The 15953-nt window shown below is 37.2% G+C and overlaps 1 protein-coding gene across 1 annotated transcript; it reads right to left on the bottom strand.

The window, feature by feature from the left end:
- Positions 1-732: 732 nt before the first annotated feature.
- On the bottom strand, positions 733-1188 carry LOC134540956 (putative uncharacterized protein FLJ46204). Its single transcript, XM_063384045.1, has one exon. The coding sequence runs from the start codon at positions 1186-1188 to the stop codon at positions 733-735; it is 456 nt and encodes a 151-aa protein (XP_063240115.1).
- Positions 1189-15953: the final 14765 nt, after the last annotated feature.

The following is a 15953-nucleotide window of genomic DNA, read 5'->3' as shown; positions in this document are numbered from 1 at the left end:
TAATCAAATTAAGTATTAAAAAATGTGAGAAATTCTTTCAGTATTAGCCAGATATGTGTTACATATAACCTGGGCAACGAGCAAATTTATAGGATTCACGTCGAAAATATACTTATAATTTGAAAATCAGAAACAAAATTCAACTTAGAAATTTTTAAAATATTTCCGAGCGTGATAAACATACGCAAATAGTATTTTCCACAACATTTCTGGACGAGAATCACAATTACTTTCCGAAACCGATGTTAGAATTCATTGCTGGAGCAGCTACATTGATTATCGAATCATTCGATTTGCAGAGCGAAACTTTAAACTACTTATATAATGAAACCGCTCCAGTAAAAAAGATAAAGGCTTGGGGAAAAAAAAATTAATCCCGACTTTGACCTGAATTTCAAAGAATTTTACAAAATTACTTCCTATCATGTTTAAATAAAATTAAACAGTTAATACTGCAAAACGTTCCCTATGTCTATGTGAATTTAGATTCCCCCATCCATCACAGATGGTAGCACCGTGGTAACATTTCCGTTTCAGGCACTTCTGTTCCATTCACAAAAACACTCCTACCAAACGCTGAATACCGAGAACTAAGATGAAACACATCAACAAAATAACACATGTGTGCGTGGAGTCCATGCTTCATGCTTATTATATTATTAGTTATAGGTAGCAAAATATGGCTGAGATAACCAATAAAAAAATATGCAAGTATGTGATCGCCACATGATGCTATTGTGCATGAACTCGAGTGTAAGGATATGTGAATGTGAAATGTGCAGGTGTGCGAGTGTGCAGGTGTGCGAGTGTGCAGGTGTGCAGGTGTGCAGGTGTGCAGTTGTGTAGGTGTGCAGGTGTGCAGGTGTGCAGGTGTGCAGTTGTGTAGGTGTGCAGGTGTGCAGGTGTGCAGGTGTGCAGGCGTGCAGGCGTGCAGGTGTGCAGGCGTGCAGGCGTGCAGGTGTGCAGTTGTGTAGGTGTGCAGGTGTGCAGGTGTGCAGGTGTGCAGGCGTGCAGGCGTGCAGGCGTGCAGGCGTGCAGGTGTGCAGGTGTGCAGGTGTGCAGGTGTGCAGGCGTGCAGGCGTGCAGGCGTGCAGGCGTGCAGGCGTGCAGGTGTGCAGGTGTGTAGGTGTGCAGGTGTGCAGGTGTGCAGGTGTGCAGGTGTGTAGGTGTGCAGGCGTGCTGCGTCATTTCTACCTCTCCCTTCCCGGTTCCCCGCCATGTATCTTAACTATTCCCCTCATGCAATCTTAAATATATGTAACGCTCGAAAATGTTACACCCCTCAGCCAGCAATTTTCTCATCATAAAATCATGCTAAAAATGTTAAGTTATTAATTAAAAATTTTTCTAGATAAACTGGCTTGTTGTTAGTGTGCTTATTGAGCTAACATTTGTTGTCAGTTTCTGAAGGTATTTTTATGTGGGACTAGTGAAAAAAAGCAGCAATGACATAACTTATGGAAATTATTTTTAATATGTTTGTTCTCATTGAGAGTATTTTTTAAGAGATTTAAATGTCTTACAAATGCGTTAGTTCAACTCAAATACGATGAAATAATAATGTATAAGGCTCAATCACGCAAGCAATTTTGAATTTTTTGAAAAATTTGTAGTTAATACTATTATTTGAGGTGTATTTCTAAAATTTTAATTATTTACCTTTTTTCCGTCATAAATATTGTTGTCAACAGATAGTCTATGAGAGAAATATAATGAGTGTAAATATTCGTGCAAGTGGTTTTAATTCGTTTAATACGTGGGAAATTTTTCTCTTAGTCAATATCTGGTGACAATATTTGTTACAAAGCAATATAAGTTGACAATGGAGAAAAATACTGCGACAAAAATAAATATCATTAACTTACCTAGCGAGACACTGAGCCTTGAAGAAGAGACATGGAAATTCCAAATAGCGTGGGAGTGTAACCCCCTTCCCCCTCCGCAAAAAAAAAAAAGTTTTTTTTTTTTTTTTACTGGAAACCTGACATTTCAAGCTTGAAAGCCCCGCGCCTTCAGCAACGAACAATGACTCAACCAGAGTGGCTTTGTTTGTATGCGTGGGTAGAAGTGTTTGTGTGTGTGAGAGAGTGTGTGTGAAGTGTGCAGGGAATTCGGACTGTAGTGATATGTCATGTGGCATTTCTCCGCAACCTTTACAAAAGGCATTTCCCGTAGGTGGAGATTCGAGGGAGGAATAAAAGCACTCGCGTTGACTTCAAAGGGCTATGTCAAATAAGCAAAAGAAAAAGAAATTTTTAATGGATGACAACTTAGCTCTCGGTGTACACAGAATTTGGTAGGAGTGATTTCGTGCAAATGGAAAACGAAAATTGATTAAGGGATACGTGACATATAGATGGAGGACCCACTTATTGACAGGTACACAGTCACTTTCGTGAACATTAGGGTACATACCAAACGTATTGGTGTTGTGTCCAAAATGAAATTTTATGATAGGGAAACTAACCTGGTATATATCTTGTAAACTATAATAGTCACATTAAAAAGTGATCAGAAGTTTATAAATACGCAATAAAACTAGCATTACACTCTTGATAATACATAGTCTCATTCCCTGACACCAGTTGTTTTGATAGCGCAGTGGTAGAACACGTGATTGATAAGTTCAAGGTAGAGACCTGAAAAATTCGCGGGTTCATTCCGTGTTATGCTAAAATTCAAATATTTATACTTTAGTGCTGCTTCTGTCATTGGTTCACTGTCTGGAGGAATGAGGGCCAATTAGAGATACTCACTCATAGAAGTGTCGAATCACAGGCCACCCAGTTGAGACGACTCACAAGTCAGCAGCCAATGAACAGTTGGCATTTGCACGAGTGTGTATAGGAAATTGGAGTCTATCCTGGAGGTCATTGAACCCGCGAATTTTTCCGGTCTCTAGTTCAAGAGTTTAAACCTCGTCACTGAATTTTTTTTTTCCAACTTTTTAGTAACATATTACTGTATTATAGATATAAACATTAAGTAAATATATGTGAATACATTTTACTTCTTCATCTTATTGAAATAATACCTACAATTGAATTCATAGTTCAGTATATCAGTTATACTAATAACCTCTTCTTTTTCTTTAAATTATTAATTACGTTTACTAGGAAATGAATGTCCATACATTCTTACAGATGTTAAATTTAAACTCTATAATATGAAAATTTTAAACTATGTACCACAAGTAGTTTAAAACACTTTTTTTTTGCGTATATTTATCATGCCTGGCATTATTTAAAAAAAAATTCTACATTAAATTTCGTGTCCGAGTATTGTGTTATAAGTGTAAATGCAACATAAGAACATCTCTGGCTAATACTGAAAAATTCCTCACTTTTCCTTTATATGTTTGTAACGTCATTTTACTTAACGATAGAAATGCACTAGTACTGAATATAATTTACAAACTGGAAAGCAGAGCCGCGAAGCGCGCCACATACCTGAGCGGAACTTCCAGCTGTTTTTTCTGGACCCGGTTGTCTTGCACGGCCACTGACGTCATGCGTGCATTAACGCTGCTCGACCGCAACACCCCTTTACCCCTTCGTCAATGTCTTCCTTCCTCGGCGCTGTTATCTATAGCTGAGCGGCCTTGTAAATACCGCGGGCCGTCGCGCGGAGTGGCGTGAATGAACACCGACTTTCTGGACTTTTCGGAAGTCGGTTCGGCCCGGGATGACGCGACATGTCGCAAGCGCTCCCCGTCCTTTCTGGACAGACGACCGACTAGTATGAAAGGGTGACGCCGGCCTCCTAGAGAGTTCCGAGAGTTCGGAGAGTTCCGTGAGTGAAGGGAAGTGCGACCTCGGCGAAGAGGGTAAGAGACCCCCTCGAGAGTGGCGCGACGCGGAGTTGGACGGGATCCAGAGAGTGCGACTGAGTGAGTGAGACTGTGTGAGTGGACAGGTGCGTGGTGAGGGGCGAACCACTGTTGAGCCAAACTCCAGTGAGGAGTGCGAACTGCGGAACTTGATAAGACATTGAGTGACTTGAGAATAAACATTTTTAAGTGCCATTGATTTGTGACTGGATATTAAGTATAATGATTTATTAATAATTAAAATATTAGTTATTAATAATACTGAAATAAAACTTAGTTGGGCTATCCCTTAAGAACCCAGTTCTCCCCGTGTATGTTGTAATAATACATTTTAATTTATAATTACGACTACAATTTTATTACATTGCCACACAAAACATAAAACTTTCTTCTATGAAAAATGAAAGAATGAACTCATTTAAATCGACAGGCGTCATGTGTCATTTATGACATTAAATAATGCATATTATTGAACATTCATACATACGTCAACATGTACACAACATTTCAATTGTTGCAGAAATTGTTCATTTATAATTTTTTAATATTTTTATTTTTCTGCCATGATTCCTCAAAAAAAAAATTCTCGTTAAACCATATCAAATCATATCGAGGTTTTCGAATTACAAAATTTATATCCATAGTATATAAAAATAAAGATTTCTACGGCAAAGAAACCACCAAAAGTTAATTTAAAACAAAGTTCTAAACGATATCACGCACTTTATTCATGGCAGGAATATAATCATTCAAATTTGCTTTTTAGGTTATTAGACACAGTACGTAAACATTTGATAAACTCATTAAATTTTTTGAACTATTGCGGTAAGGTGTAAGGTATTATATTTATTCAATATAAATTACCGAAAAAATATACCAAATTAAAATTGCATAAGTTTAATAGGAAATGACCCCCTTTAGTGGAGGTTGTCAAAAATTAGCACTTAATGAACTCGGCTGCATTTATTAAGGTGTCTGAAGTTTGGCTACAAACATTTAACTCAGGAAATATAAAATTTGGCAGAAAATTAAACACCATTGTATTCTTTAATTCATGCAAAAAAAAAATAAAGTCAATGAAATGATTTGAAAATATTTAAATTGCATTTAATTATGACCTAATGCATAGTAAAATGGTCAGTTTTTCACAAGAAAATATTTTCCCTGCAGATACACATCTTCAAACATCATTCTACGGGCTGAATTTCCTTTTCACAATTATTCAGATTTTACGTCACTATCACTCGACTGTATTGATTTAAATCGGTTTATATGTAATGTGCGAGCAACAGGAAAAATATTTGAAGTCAAAAACTACAAACGTATTTAAAAAATATCAAGTAATATCTACGAAATTTTCATTATTCATAAAAAAAAATTGGTTGTCTGTAAAGTCGGTTTACGGACGATAGCTTAACGTGACAACGTCATAACAAAACATTGATGAAATGATTGATCCAGAAGAAAAGGAAATATCATATTCGGTCTGAGACTGAGTCGTAATAGGTTTTTGCAACCAAACCATTTAGGCATTAAAAATATTATATTCTTTGAGGAAGAATTTTTTTTAATTGTTCAATTTTTTGTATGTTAAAAACTGCCTCTGCATAATTTTATGAATAAAATTGAATCATTTTTATTGAATTATTACTATTTTGTATGGATACAAAGGAGTGAAATGAAATGTACAATTTAATTAATAAATTTACTTGTATTTGCATTCATTATTCAAATATATTTATTACTTTTGAAATGTTACGTGCGCCGTATTTAATTTACAAGTAGAAAAAGAAATTTCGCACTTTCCGGGATTCGAACCGACAACCTTACGATTAAAAGATAGCGCCGCTGACCGCTCAGCCACGATGCCATAATTAATAATTAATAGTTTTAGACATTATATATATATATTTATAAAAAATTTGTTCACGGTAGGGGAATAATATTATTTCGTTTTTATAACTCGATTTTATAACAAATACGCATCCCAAATACACCAAACTTATTTATAATGTGTTACAATATTTTTTTTAAGCATTGTGCAAAAGATCCCGGTTGTAATTTGAATTATTATGTGTAACTGTAAAACACCATTGTTGGTTCAAAACGTATTTGAATATTCAACACTTTTAAATAACCGTACCGATTGCGCTGAAAATCGGTGGACGATCGTTAAATTACGTAATATTAATAATTCAAACGACAAACATATGATTGAAAAGTCAAATCGATGGTCGTTCCAATCGAGTGGAAGAGAGATGCCACGCATGCGTACAATGAGCATGAAGAGAGATGCCACGCATGTGTACAATGAGCAAACAGGGCACATCCGTAGTGGGACACTTTTTCGTGCGTGCAGCCGGCGTTCATCGATTTATTAGACGTTGTCACGTCAAAACATGTATTTATTTTTACTTAATTATATTTGAGAAAAATCTGTTTTTTTTGTAAACATTTTTTAAATGATAAAATAAAGTCAGAATTGAAACCCAAGTATCTGGGTGGCAAGCAAAGTATGTTACAACCTAGGCCGCTGAGCCATTTTCCGGAGTGAAACTTATGTAGTATACACGCTGTACTTGAATTTGTATGTTTTTTAAACTATTACAAATGTTATTCATTATAGATGTCTCAAAAATAGTAAATTAGCTTAATTACTTTTCACATAATTTTTTTTTATTTCACGCAATTGAATTTCAGTTATAAAATATCTGTTTGTTTCCATAACATAAGTAGAATGATTTAATAAAAACGGGTATGGGAAAGTTATATTAAATGTAATTTATTTTTACTTCGTAGGTATAAATTCATTTTCTCGCCGTCGAAATTGTGCTCATACGAGAATACGACGGATGATGTAATAAGAAAAAAGCATTTTCGTAATGAAAGAGTGTTGAAAAAAAAACTTATTTCGGTAACGTCCACCAAGTTTCCCACTTGCAAAAGTTCTGCCTTGTATACCACCGGGAGTTGAGCCGTGTGTACAGCGAGACAAGTATCCGACCAATTTTTTGAAACTTTAATTTTTTTTATGTTAACATCTTAGTTCTCGATATACGGCATTTGGTGGGAGAAATTTTGTGAATGGAACTGAAGTCATGTGAAACAGGAATGTTTAAACACGGTGCTGCTACGTGTGGCGAATCGCGCGAACCAAAGTTCACAAAGACAAAGATAAACTTTATAATAATAACTAATTAATTAATTTTTTTTAACAAGATGGGTAATATTTTCAATGAAATTCCTTTAAAAAATCAGGTCCAAAGCCAGGGTTTGGTATTTTTTTCAAGACTTTTTCGCTCTTATTGGAGCCGTTTCATTCTACTGTAGTTTAAATTTCCGGTCGGCGAATGGAATGATTCGGTAGTCGACGTAGATGCTCCGGCAGAGAATTCTAGCGGCGGTTGCGGAAACTACGTCTGATTCGCGTCACGAAGTGTAGCCGAAAACACATTTTGCATACATCTTTCACGCCCTGCAAAACTTTAAATAATTCTTAGTTGAAATTTGTGTCCGATTTTTTTCCTTATTTAAGTGTGTTTGCAACAGGATAACACATGAATATGCACGTTACTGACGTCAGATGTTACACATTAGTGGAAAGTACTGAAATACTCGCTCAATTTTTTTTCTTTTCCCTTTACTTTTTTCTGTGAAGGGTTGGTTACATTTGACACAAATTTTCGTTCACATCTCACCGGGACTCGAGCTCACAAACCCTCACCAAGAAAGACAAGGAAGAATCAATCTGCTCTGCGTAAGGTAACGGCTACCACCAAACAACCGTTCCCCACAAAAAAACAAATTGGTTGTCTGTAAAGTCGGTTTACAGACGATAGTTTAACGTGACAAAGTCATAACAAAATATTGATGAAATGATTGCATACTTTTATGAATAAAATTGAATCATTTTTATTGAATTATCACTATTTTGTATGGATACAAAGAAGGAATGAAATTAAATCTACAATTTAATTGATAAATTTACTTTTATTTACACTCATTAATTCAAATACGTTTATTACTTTAACGAACAGATTATTTTAACTATAACTTTTATACATGTTTGCTATTTAACTTCTTCCAATCTGTGTTATTCTGTTAAGGATAGGACGATGATAGGAAAAGCAGGAAACGAATGGGAGTGTTCCAAGTTTAATGTGCCTCGAAAAAGTCAAATCGATGGTTGTTCCAATCGAGTGGAAGATAGTTAGATGCGGCGCAAGCGTACAATGAGCGTAACGGTACACAGTGTAACGGGACTATGTGCGTAACGGGACAATGAGTAATTCTTTTTCGTGCGTGCAGCCGGCGTTCATCGATTTATTAGACTACACGTTGTCACGTAAAAAAAAATTAAGAAAAATTGCTTTGAGAAATTTTTGTTTACCGAAACATGATAGAAATATAAATAATCCTTAGGTTGATATCAAATACCCGTTTTGAAATTCGGCCGTTGCAGCGCTGCGGTCGGCATGTGTGCCATCATCTGTTGGCAGGCCACAGACGCCGTTACGGAACAATTTGACCGTGTTTACTTTTTTTTTGTATTTAAAATGGCTCCGCCGATTGAGAATCCTGCCGACTGTGAAAAATACGCGCTGCGATTCGTTTTCCTAATCCCGAAGGCGAGAAAGCGGCTGATGTTCATCGTCAGATCAGTGAAGTGTACCTTCGGAGAAAACATTAGGACATGTGGAATGGTACGGAAAAGAGTTTAAAGCTTTTAAAGATGACAGCACGAATGTTTGTGATGAGGAACAAAATGGCTTACCTTCTGTGATCACTGATGACATGATGCAAATAGTTTACGAAAAAGTGAAATAGAACAGACGTGTTACGCTTTCGTCATTATCTGGTATGCTTCCTCAAGTCTCGTTGGTTGTTAAATCAGGTGGTAATCTTCTATGAGGATGGGATTCAAAAGCTGGTAGTGCGATACGATAGTAATGGTGGAATACTAATATGGTGGCAAAAGTAAATTAAGCACATGTTTTCATGTAAAAATAAAACTGTAAAGAAAAATCTATTTTCTTATTTCAAAACTGTACCTACTTTAAAAAAAAATCCTCCTGGTAATATTTTATTAAAAAGTTTTTTTTTTTTAATGGAAAATACGTTTACTGCTTTTTATTATAAAATATTTATGTAATGTAGGGTTATTGTACAATGAAAATTGTTTCCATCATATATTAATACAATAATAACTCAAATATATTTATCCCTTTTTAGCAAAATCTACGCAGTTAATCTATATAAATTGGGTAAAGATTTTTTTATTATTGATTAAAAAATATTTTGAATTAAAATTGTTTATCATTGAATTATTTTTTTATTGAATACTTGTCTGTTTGTTTGTTCGAGTATCGTGCAAAAACTACAGGAATGATATTGATGAAACCTTTTTTGTTTAAAAGCACGTAATTAAAATTAAAAATTGGTGTATATATGTATATATATACAAAGCGTGCCAAGTACCTGAGCGGGCCTTCCAGCGGTAGTCTGGCCAGGGAGCCGGCACGGCCGCTTACGTCACACGCGCATACCTTACGGGATTACAACGGCCCAACCTTGCCAACCTCCTGCCCTTGCTTCCTCCTTCCCCAGTGCCTGGGAATCCTGCGGGCTTGCGGAGGCCACCGCGTGGAGTGGCGCGGATAAGCGCCACTATTCTGGATGCTTCGGGCGTCGTGTCGTGCCCGGGATGAGGCAACACACGTCACAACCACCCACTCCAGTCGGTTCCAGAAACACGGCCTGTGGGTGATAAAAGCGGCGGCGACTGGCCTCCGCGGGATTTCCAACAGGCGAGTGGCGCAGGCGACCGAGTGGCGCAGGCGACCGAGTGGCGCGAGATTGTGTGTGCGGACAGGTGCGAGTTAAGTGGCGAACTACTGTTGAGCCCAGCTACAGCGAGGAGTGCGAACTGTGGACTGGACAGATACTTAGCGATTTGCGAACAGACACTAAGTGTGCTGAGTAGTATAGTAATGACGGTCCGGAAACAGGCTTCTGGCTGTGGAGCCTGTGGAGCCGATCGCCATCTTGGATTGTGACGTCACGGCGGCCATCTTGGATGACCTTGACCTTGACCTTTGACCTTGACCTTGACCCCGGCGGCCATTTTGGATCCGCCATCTTGGATCCGCCATCTTAGATGCAGCGTAGCAGGACACGCCGTAACGGGACACGTCGTAACGGGACACGGCGTAACGGGACACGGCGTAACGGGACAAGTAGGTCTCGGACGCCATCTTTAAAATCCGCCATCTTTAAATCGAGCACCCCACTCATGATGAAATTTTCGTCTCTGTCGTCATATTGATTTTTCTGTTCCACTGGAGGCCGCCATCTTGGATACCGTCGACTCTGTTTCTGTTGTTTGTTCCTAGATAGCGCCAGCGTCGCTCTTGATTTTTTTTTCTGTTCCACTGGAGGCCGCCATCTTGGAAACCGTTGACTTTGTTTCTGTTGTTTGTTCCTAGATAGCGCCAGCGTCGCTTTTGATTTTTTTTATGTTCCACTAAAGGCCGCCATCTTGGATACCGACTACTCTGTTTCAGCTGTTTGTTCCTAGATAGCGCCAGCATCGCTCTTGATTCTTTTCTGTTCGACTGGAGGCCGCCATCTTGGATACAGTCGACTTTGTTTCAGTTGTTTGTTCCTAGATAGCACCATCGTCGCTCTTGATTTTTTTTCTGTTTCACTGGAGGTCGCCATCTTGGATACCGTCAACATTGTTTCTGTTGTTTGTTCCTAGATAGCGCCAGCGTCGCTCTGTCTCATCACAAAAGGTCGATGTTCCATTACCTACCAGAGCTAGTATGGTGCTTATCGACATATCAAATTTATTTTTTTATGCAAAATACATTGGAAGCGCTGTGATTCGAACCAGCGCAGCTCTGATCTCTAGGTTGGAAAACATACGACTTTAACCGCTCGGCTATCGAGACATTTACCAGACTGAGAATAAAAGAAGGTATATAAAAAAATATCATGCATATCGGGACTTGATTTTTTTTAATTTTAAGTTATAATAGCACTACATGTTCGAGACAGATCCGCCATCTTGTAATAAGTCGTAACTGTTGCAATTATCGTTACGCCCGCAATCATTAAAATCCGCAATTTTTATGTTAGAAAATTGGGGAAAATTTTAAAAATCATTAAAAAAATTATTTAATCGAATAAATAATAAAAATTTAAAAACCACTGTTGCAGTTATCGTTACGGCCGCCATCTTGGATTATATCAATGTTGCATATTTCGTTACACCCGCCATCTTGGTTGAGTACTATGTCATCGTTACACTTGATGTTGCGTCCGTCATATTGGATCCTATTAATGATGCAATTACCGTTATGGTCGACATTTTGAAATTTAATCGTCATCTTGGAAATCCGTAATTTTTATGTTACAAAATCGGGAAAAATACCAATATTCGTCAAAAAAATTACTTATTAGAATTCTGATTGATTATATCGATTCCCGTCCTTGGTTCGAAACCATTAAGAGCATACAACCGATCCTTCCTACACGGAAGCTACCTAGACCGACCTCACACCACCAATACCAAGGTATACATCCTCAGCTGGTATGTTACATGTCCGCCATCTTGGCCTTGTCAGCTGGAGACCGTCATCTTGTTTTCGTCTGCTAGAGTGTGCAGGCATCATGTTAGTATAATTTTAAGTTCACCATACCTTTAACCTCGACTGTAGGCATTTATCTTTGTAATTGACCTTGTACTTTGACCTTGACCTTGAACTTTGACCTTGACCTTCAAATTTAACCTTGACCTTGACATTTGACCCTTACCTTGAAAATTGTCCTTGACCTTGATCTTTGACTTTGACCTTGACAACCATCATGGATCCGACAGTTTATGTTTAGTACATGCTACCAGGTGTACCTACCACCTGCTAGTGGTCATTGCCACCATCTCTTTTTTGTCTGATGGAGGACACCATCTTGTGTGTACTCGTCTTTCCATTCTAACCCGCTGCAGTGCAGTAATAATTTATTATTACCGAGGTGCCCCCGCCATCTTGAAATTCGGTCGCCATCTTGAAATCATGTAATTATTTAGCTATAAAAGCGGGAAAAAATTCCAATAGTCACCGAAACAATAAACTATTAATTTACAAATTGATTAGAGCAGTTCCTGTCCACGGTTCGATTCTTGAACAGTGACAGTTGTGACTAAATATTAAATAAATTTTAGATTCTGTTTTCCATTACCTTTCGCGGAGTTTATTAATCATTCACTCTACGAAAATCAGCTTAAGACAATATACCGGACGAACGAATTAAATACAGCGTCGCAATGCTTTACATGAAAGTCTAGTTTTTTGATATTTAGATTATCCTTTAAAATGTTCATCTACAAAGTCATCCATACATATAGCCCAAGTGTCTCAGGACCATGAGATCGAGTCATGAACAGTCAGTCATATAGTCCATGAACACAGTACACACAGGAAAACGGAATGTACACGCAGTACACACAGGAAACGGGTCGTACACACAAGAAAACGGAATGTACACACAGTACACACCTAAACGGAATGTACACACAGGAAAACGGAATTTACACGCAGGAAAACGAAATGTACACACAGTACACACAGGAAATCGAAATGTACACACAGTACACACAATACACACAGGAAAACGGAATGTACACACAGTACACACAGGAAACGTGACGTACACACAGGAAAACGGAACGTACACACAGGAAACGGGACGTACACACAGGAAAACGAAATGTACACACAGGAAAACAAAATGTATACACAGAAAAAGGGAATGTACACACAGGAAACGGAACGTACACACAGGAAAAAAAAATGTACACACAGGAAAACGAAATGTACAAACAGAAAAACGAAATGTACAAACAGGAAATCGAAATGTACAAACAGGAAAACGAAATGTACACACAGGAAAACGAAATGTACACACAGGAAAACGAAATGTACAAACAGGAAAACGAAATGTACAAACAGGAAAACGAAATGTACACACAGGAAAACGAAATGTATACACAGGAAACCGGAATGTACACACAGGAAATCGGAACATACACACAGTACACACAGGAAACGGAATGATCACACATACAGTAGCGGAAACACAGGCTTATTTGGAAATTAGAATACAAGAAATAAATCATACTTTTTTAAAATATAAATAATTCATTTTAATTTTCATTAGTACACACATGTCAGTTAATCAAATGATTATTGTATGTAGCCAGCGTTCCGAAGTTCTTTAAGTATGGTCGATACTTCCACGATATGCGAGTAGTTCCCTCTACGAACAGATGCCACCATCAGTCTTAGCCAGTCAACCAATATGTTTGGATCTTTCCATGATGTGGAATCAATCTCTTCTGCCACCATCTTCATTGCTTGTTTATTATAAATATTATGATCTCTGGTGTATTCCGTTTTAACACCAACCTCAGGGTTACTTTCATCATCTAGCCAGCGATCATCTCAAGCTTGATCAGATTTATTATAACACGACGTTTCCATCGCTTCGGTCTCAGGACACCAACACATTCTTCGATCTTGTCAGCTTTAGGTTCTGCATTTTAGTCTTCGATCACGACGACAGTTTCAGAGTCACTGTAGCAACCACCGTAGAAGACAACGTCTTCACCCAGATTACTGCAAGAACTCGATATCGTTTATGTCGAAGTGTCTTCATCACCTGTATGCTTCCTTTTCGGGAGTCCACCATTTATACAAAGTATGGAGGATCTGCTAAATATAAGCTTGAATGTATTCTCACTTTTCACGGTGTTGATACCTTCATTAGTTTCAGTCTTCCCGAAACCATCAACATCCTTCAATATTTGTTTCTCGTCACGATCGGCGTGCTATGGCTTCCATCTTTTCTATATTAATAATATTATTTGTCTTAAAATCTCCGCGTCCGTGTCACTATCACAGATGTAAATCATCATAGCTGTCATCAATATTATCATGAGCTGCATCAATATCACTCATTTTATGATATCGTTTCCACATTTCAGTTGTCAGAGATTAACCACAATCTATGATCTTGTGAGCTCCATTCTCATTTTCTTTAAAAGCCTAAGTGTCCAGTTTTATTATTAAATCTGTCAACCCATCATCACAAACTCAATTAAATCATTTTAGTATATAGAAGAAAAAAATCATCAAAGTTCCTTTCATTTAATCATAGAAACCGCATCATCCTTTCCACCTATAGTGTAGTTTCTTGAGCCGAAGAGTCTTTCATTATATATACCATGCAGTGTTCTTCAAGAGATGTGGTATACTAACAGTTCTACATACAAATCCATCCTATCAATAATTTGTTTACACATAAAAAAACCTTCACGCTATTTTTTCGTGTTTTACTAAATTATCTCTTCGTCTAAAATAATTACCACACATAGTAATTTCTACAAAGGACACTTTGTCCAAGAAATTTTAACCATCATCTGTCTGAAAACAACCATGTCCCATCTATATCACAAAGTAAACGAGGGTTAGTGGAGATAGGTCAAACAAGTGCTAGTCACTCATAGGGTAAGAACCATGTGTTCGATACCTATCTCAGTCAATGTAGCATCTATGTATTTTTCTTACCTCATGTAGAAAAATATCTTACAATGCATACGAATTTAAACTTATTCATGTACGACCAGGCAAAGTATTTAAATTCAAGCACGTCAACCGCAAAATAAAAATTCTCAAGGGTAGAGACAGAGACTACACGATCGAGACACGCCTACCGTCACCCGCAAATGAACATTGACCCCTCGCGCGGGAGTTGCAAGCTAGCAGAATGCTGCGACAGTCATATGTTTGCTCGAGACATGCATACATCACGTCGCTAGCCTTCCAACCCATTTCACGTAAAACTCCAGTGAAATCGTAATCCAGCATACGTAAAGTACTTGCTGGAACCACTTCAAAGTATACATCACTGAACCAGAGCAGAAAATTAGCTTACACATGTATAACTCCCTACCAACAAAAAAAAATTTGTAGCACATATACGAGAGGAGTCGGACCCTACATACCATACTGTGAAAGTCGATACTCCGATAATTATAAGCGGCAAAATATTTTAAATCAAGACCCCGGCCAGTATATATTATTTTTTTCATGTTTTAAAAATTCATGTTAGTAATCAGCAACGAAGGAGTGAGTAACTTGGACGGAGAATCGTTTAACAAGTATCCGGAATCTTAATGATACAACCCATCCAGTGCACCAGCTTACTCCGAAGTATGCGCAATTGATTAACATTATTCAATTTTTTAATATCACGTCCGTAGTGTACACCAATATATGACAGGTTACGATTTAAGACCATAAATTTCCCACAAGTCTGTTAGTTTTATTTCGGGGAGTAATAAATTATTTCTCAGAAAAAATAAATCAAGTTCCTATCAGATTTTCTCTAATGTTACGGTATTACCTGTACCTGCACATTACCAAAACATCTCCCATTAAAAATCTTAAGAATGCAGATGGCATACTCAGACAAAAATAATTTTAACAAAAAAAACAGTCTTCAGCATTATTGATAAAAAAATAATACACACAAACAAGACAAAACGCGCATTACAAATTCGACCTAAATTTCGTGTCAAATTTAGTTAATTACATTAAGATAAACGATGTAGGTTAGGGAAAAATATATAAAAAATTCTATAATTCTATAATTTATTTAAAATTGAACATTTATACACAATAAAATCTGACATGGTATATATATCGTATACATTTCTCAGTTCATGCGACATTCATTTTTATTAATATAAATTATTATAATTCGTTTTTAGAGTGACAAAATAAAAATAATTCATACAGATCTGGATACATCAGTTCAGGAGTGTAACACATTATAGGGCCAGAAATTATGCTAGAAACCCGTCTTTACAAAATTTATAATGTTTTTTCAAGTAAAATTTTCGTGTAACCTGTATTCCGCACTTCTCACACATAAATTTTACACGGTCAAGATTTATTCTGCAGCCATGCTTTTCATGGATGCGTGTACTTCGTAGTCGTTCAAATCGTTTACCACAGTAGCAGCACTGATACAGATATTCATCGCAATTACCATCACTTCC

Source organism: Bacillus rossius, chromosome 17 (assembly GCF_032445375.1).
Source record: "Bacillus rossius redtenbacheri isolate Brsri chromosome 17, Brsri_v3, whole genome shotgun sequence".
Taxonomy (NCBI): Eukaryota; Metazoa; Arthropoda; class Insecta; order Phasmatodea; family Bacillidae; genus Bacillus; species Bacillus rossius.
The sequence above is the reverse complement of the archived record's forward strand: the minus strand, read 5'-3'. Positions and strand labels throughout refer to the sequence as shown.

What these genes read in the sequence shown, in the direction of transcription:
- LOC134540956 (XM_063384045.1), bottom strand. Translation starts at nt 1,188, where the DNA reads ATGACGCAGCACGCCTGCACACCTACACACCTGCACACCTGCACACCT.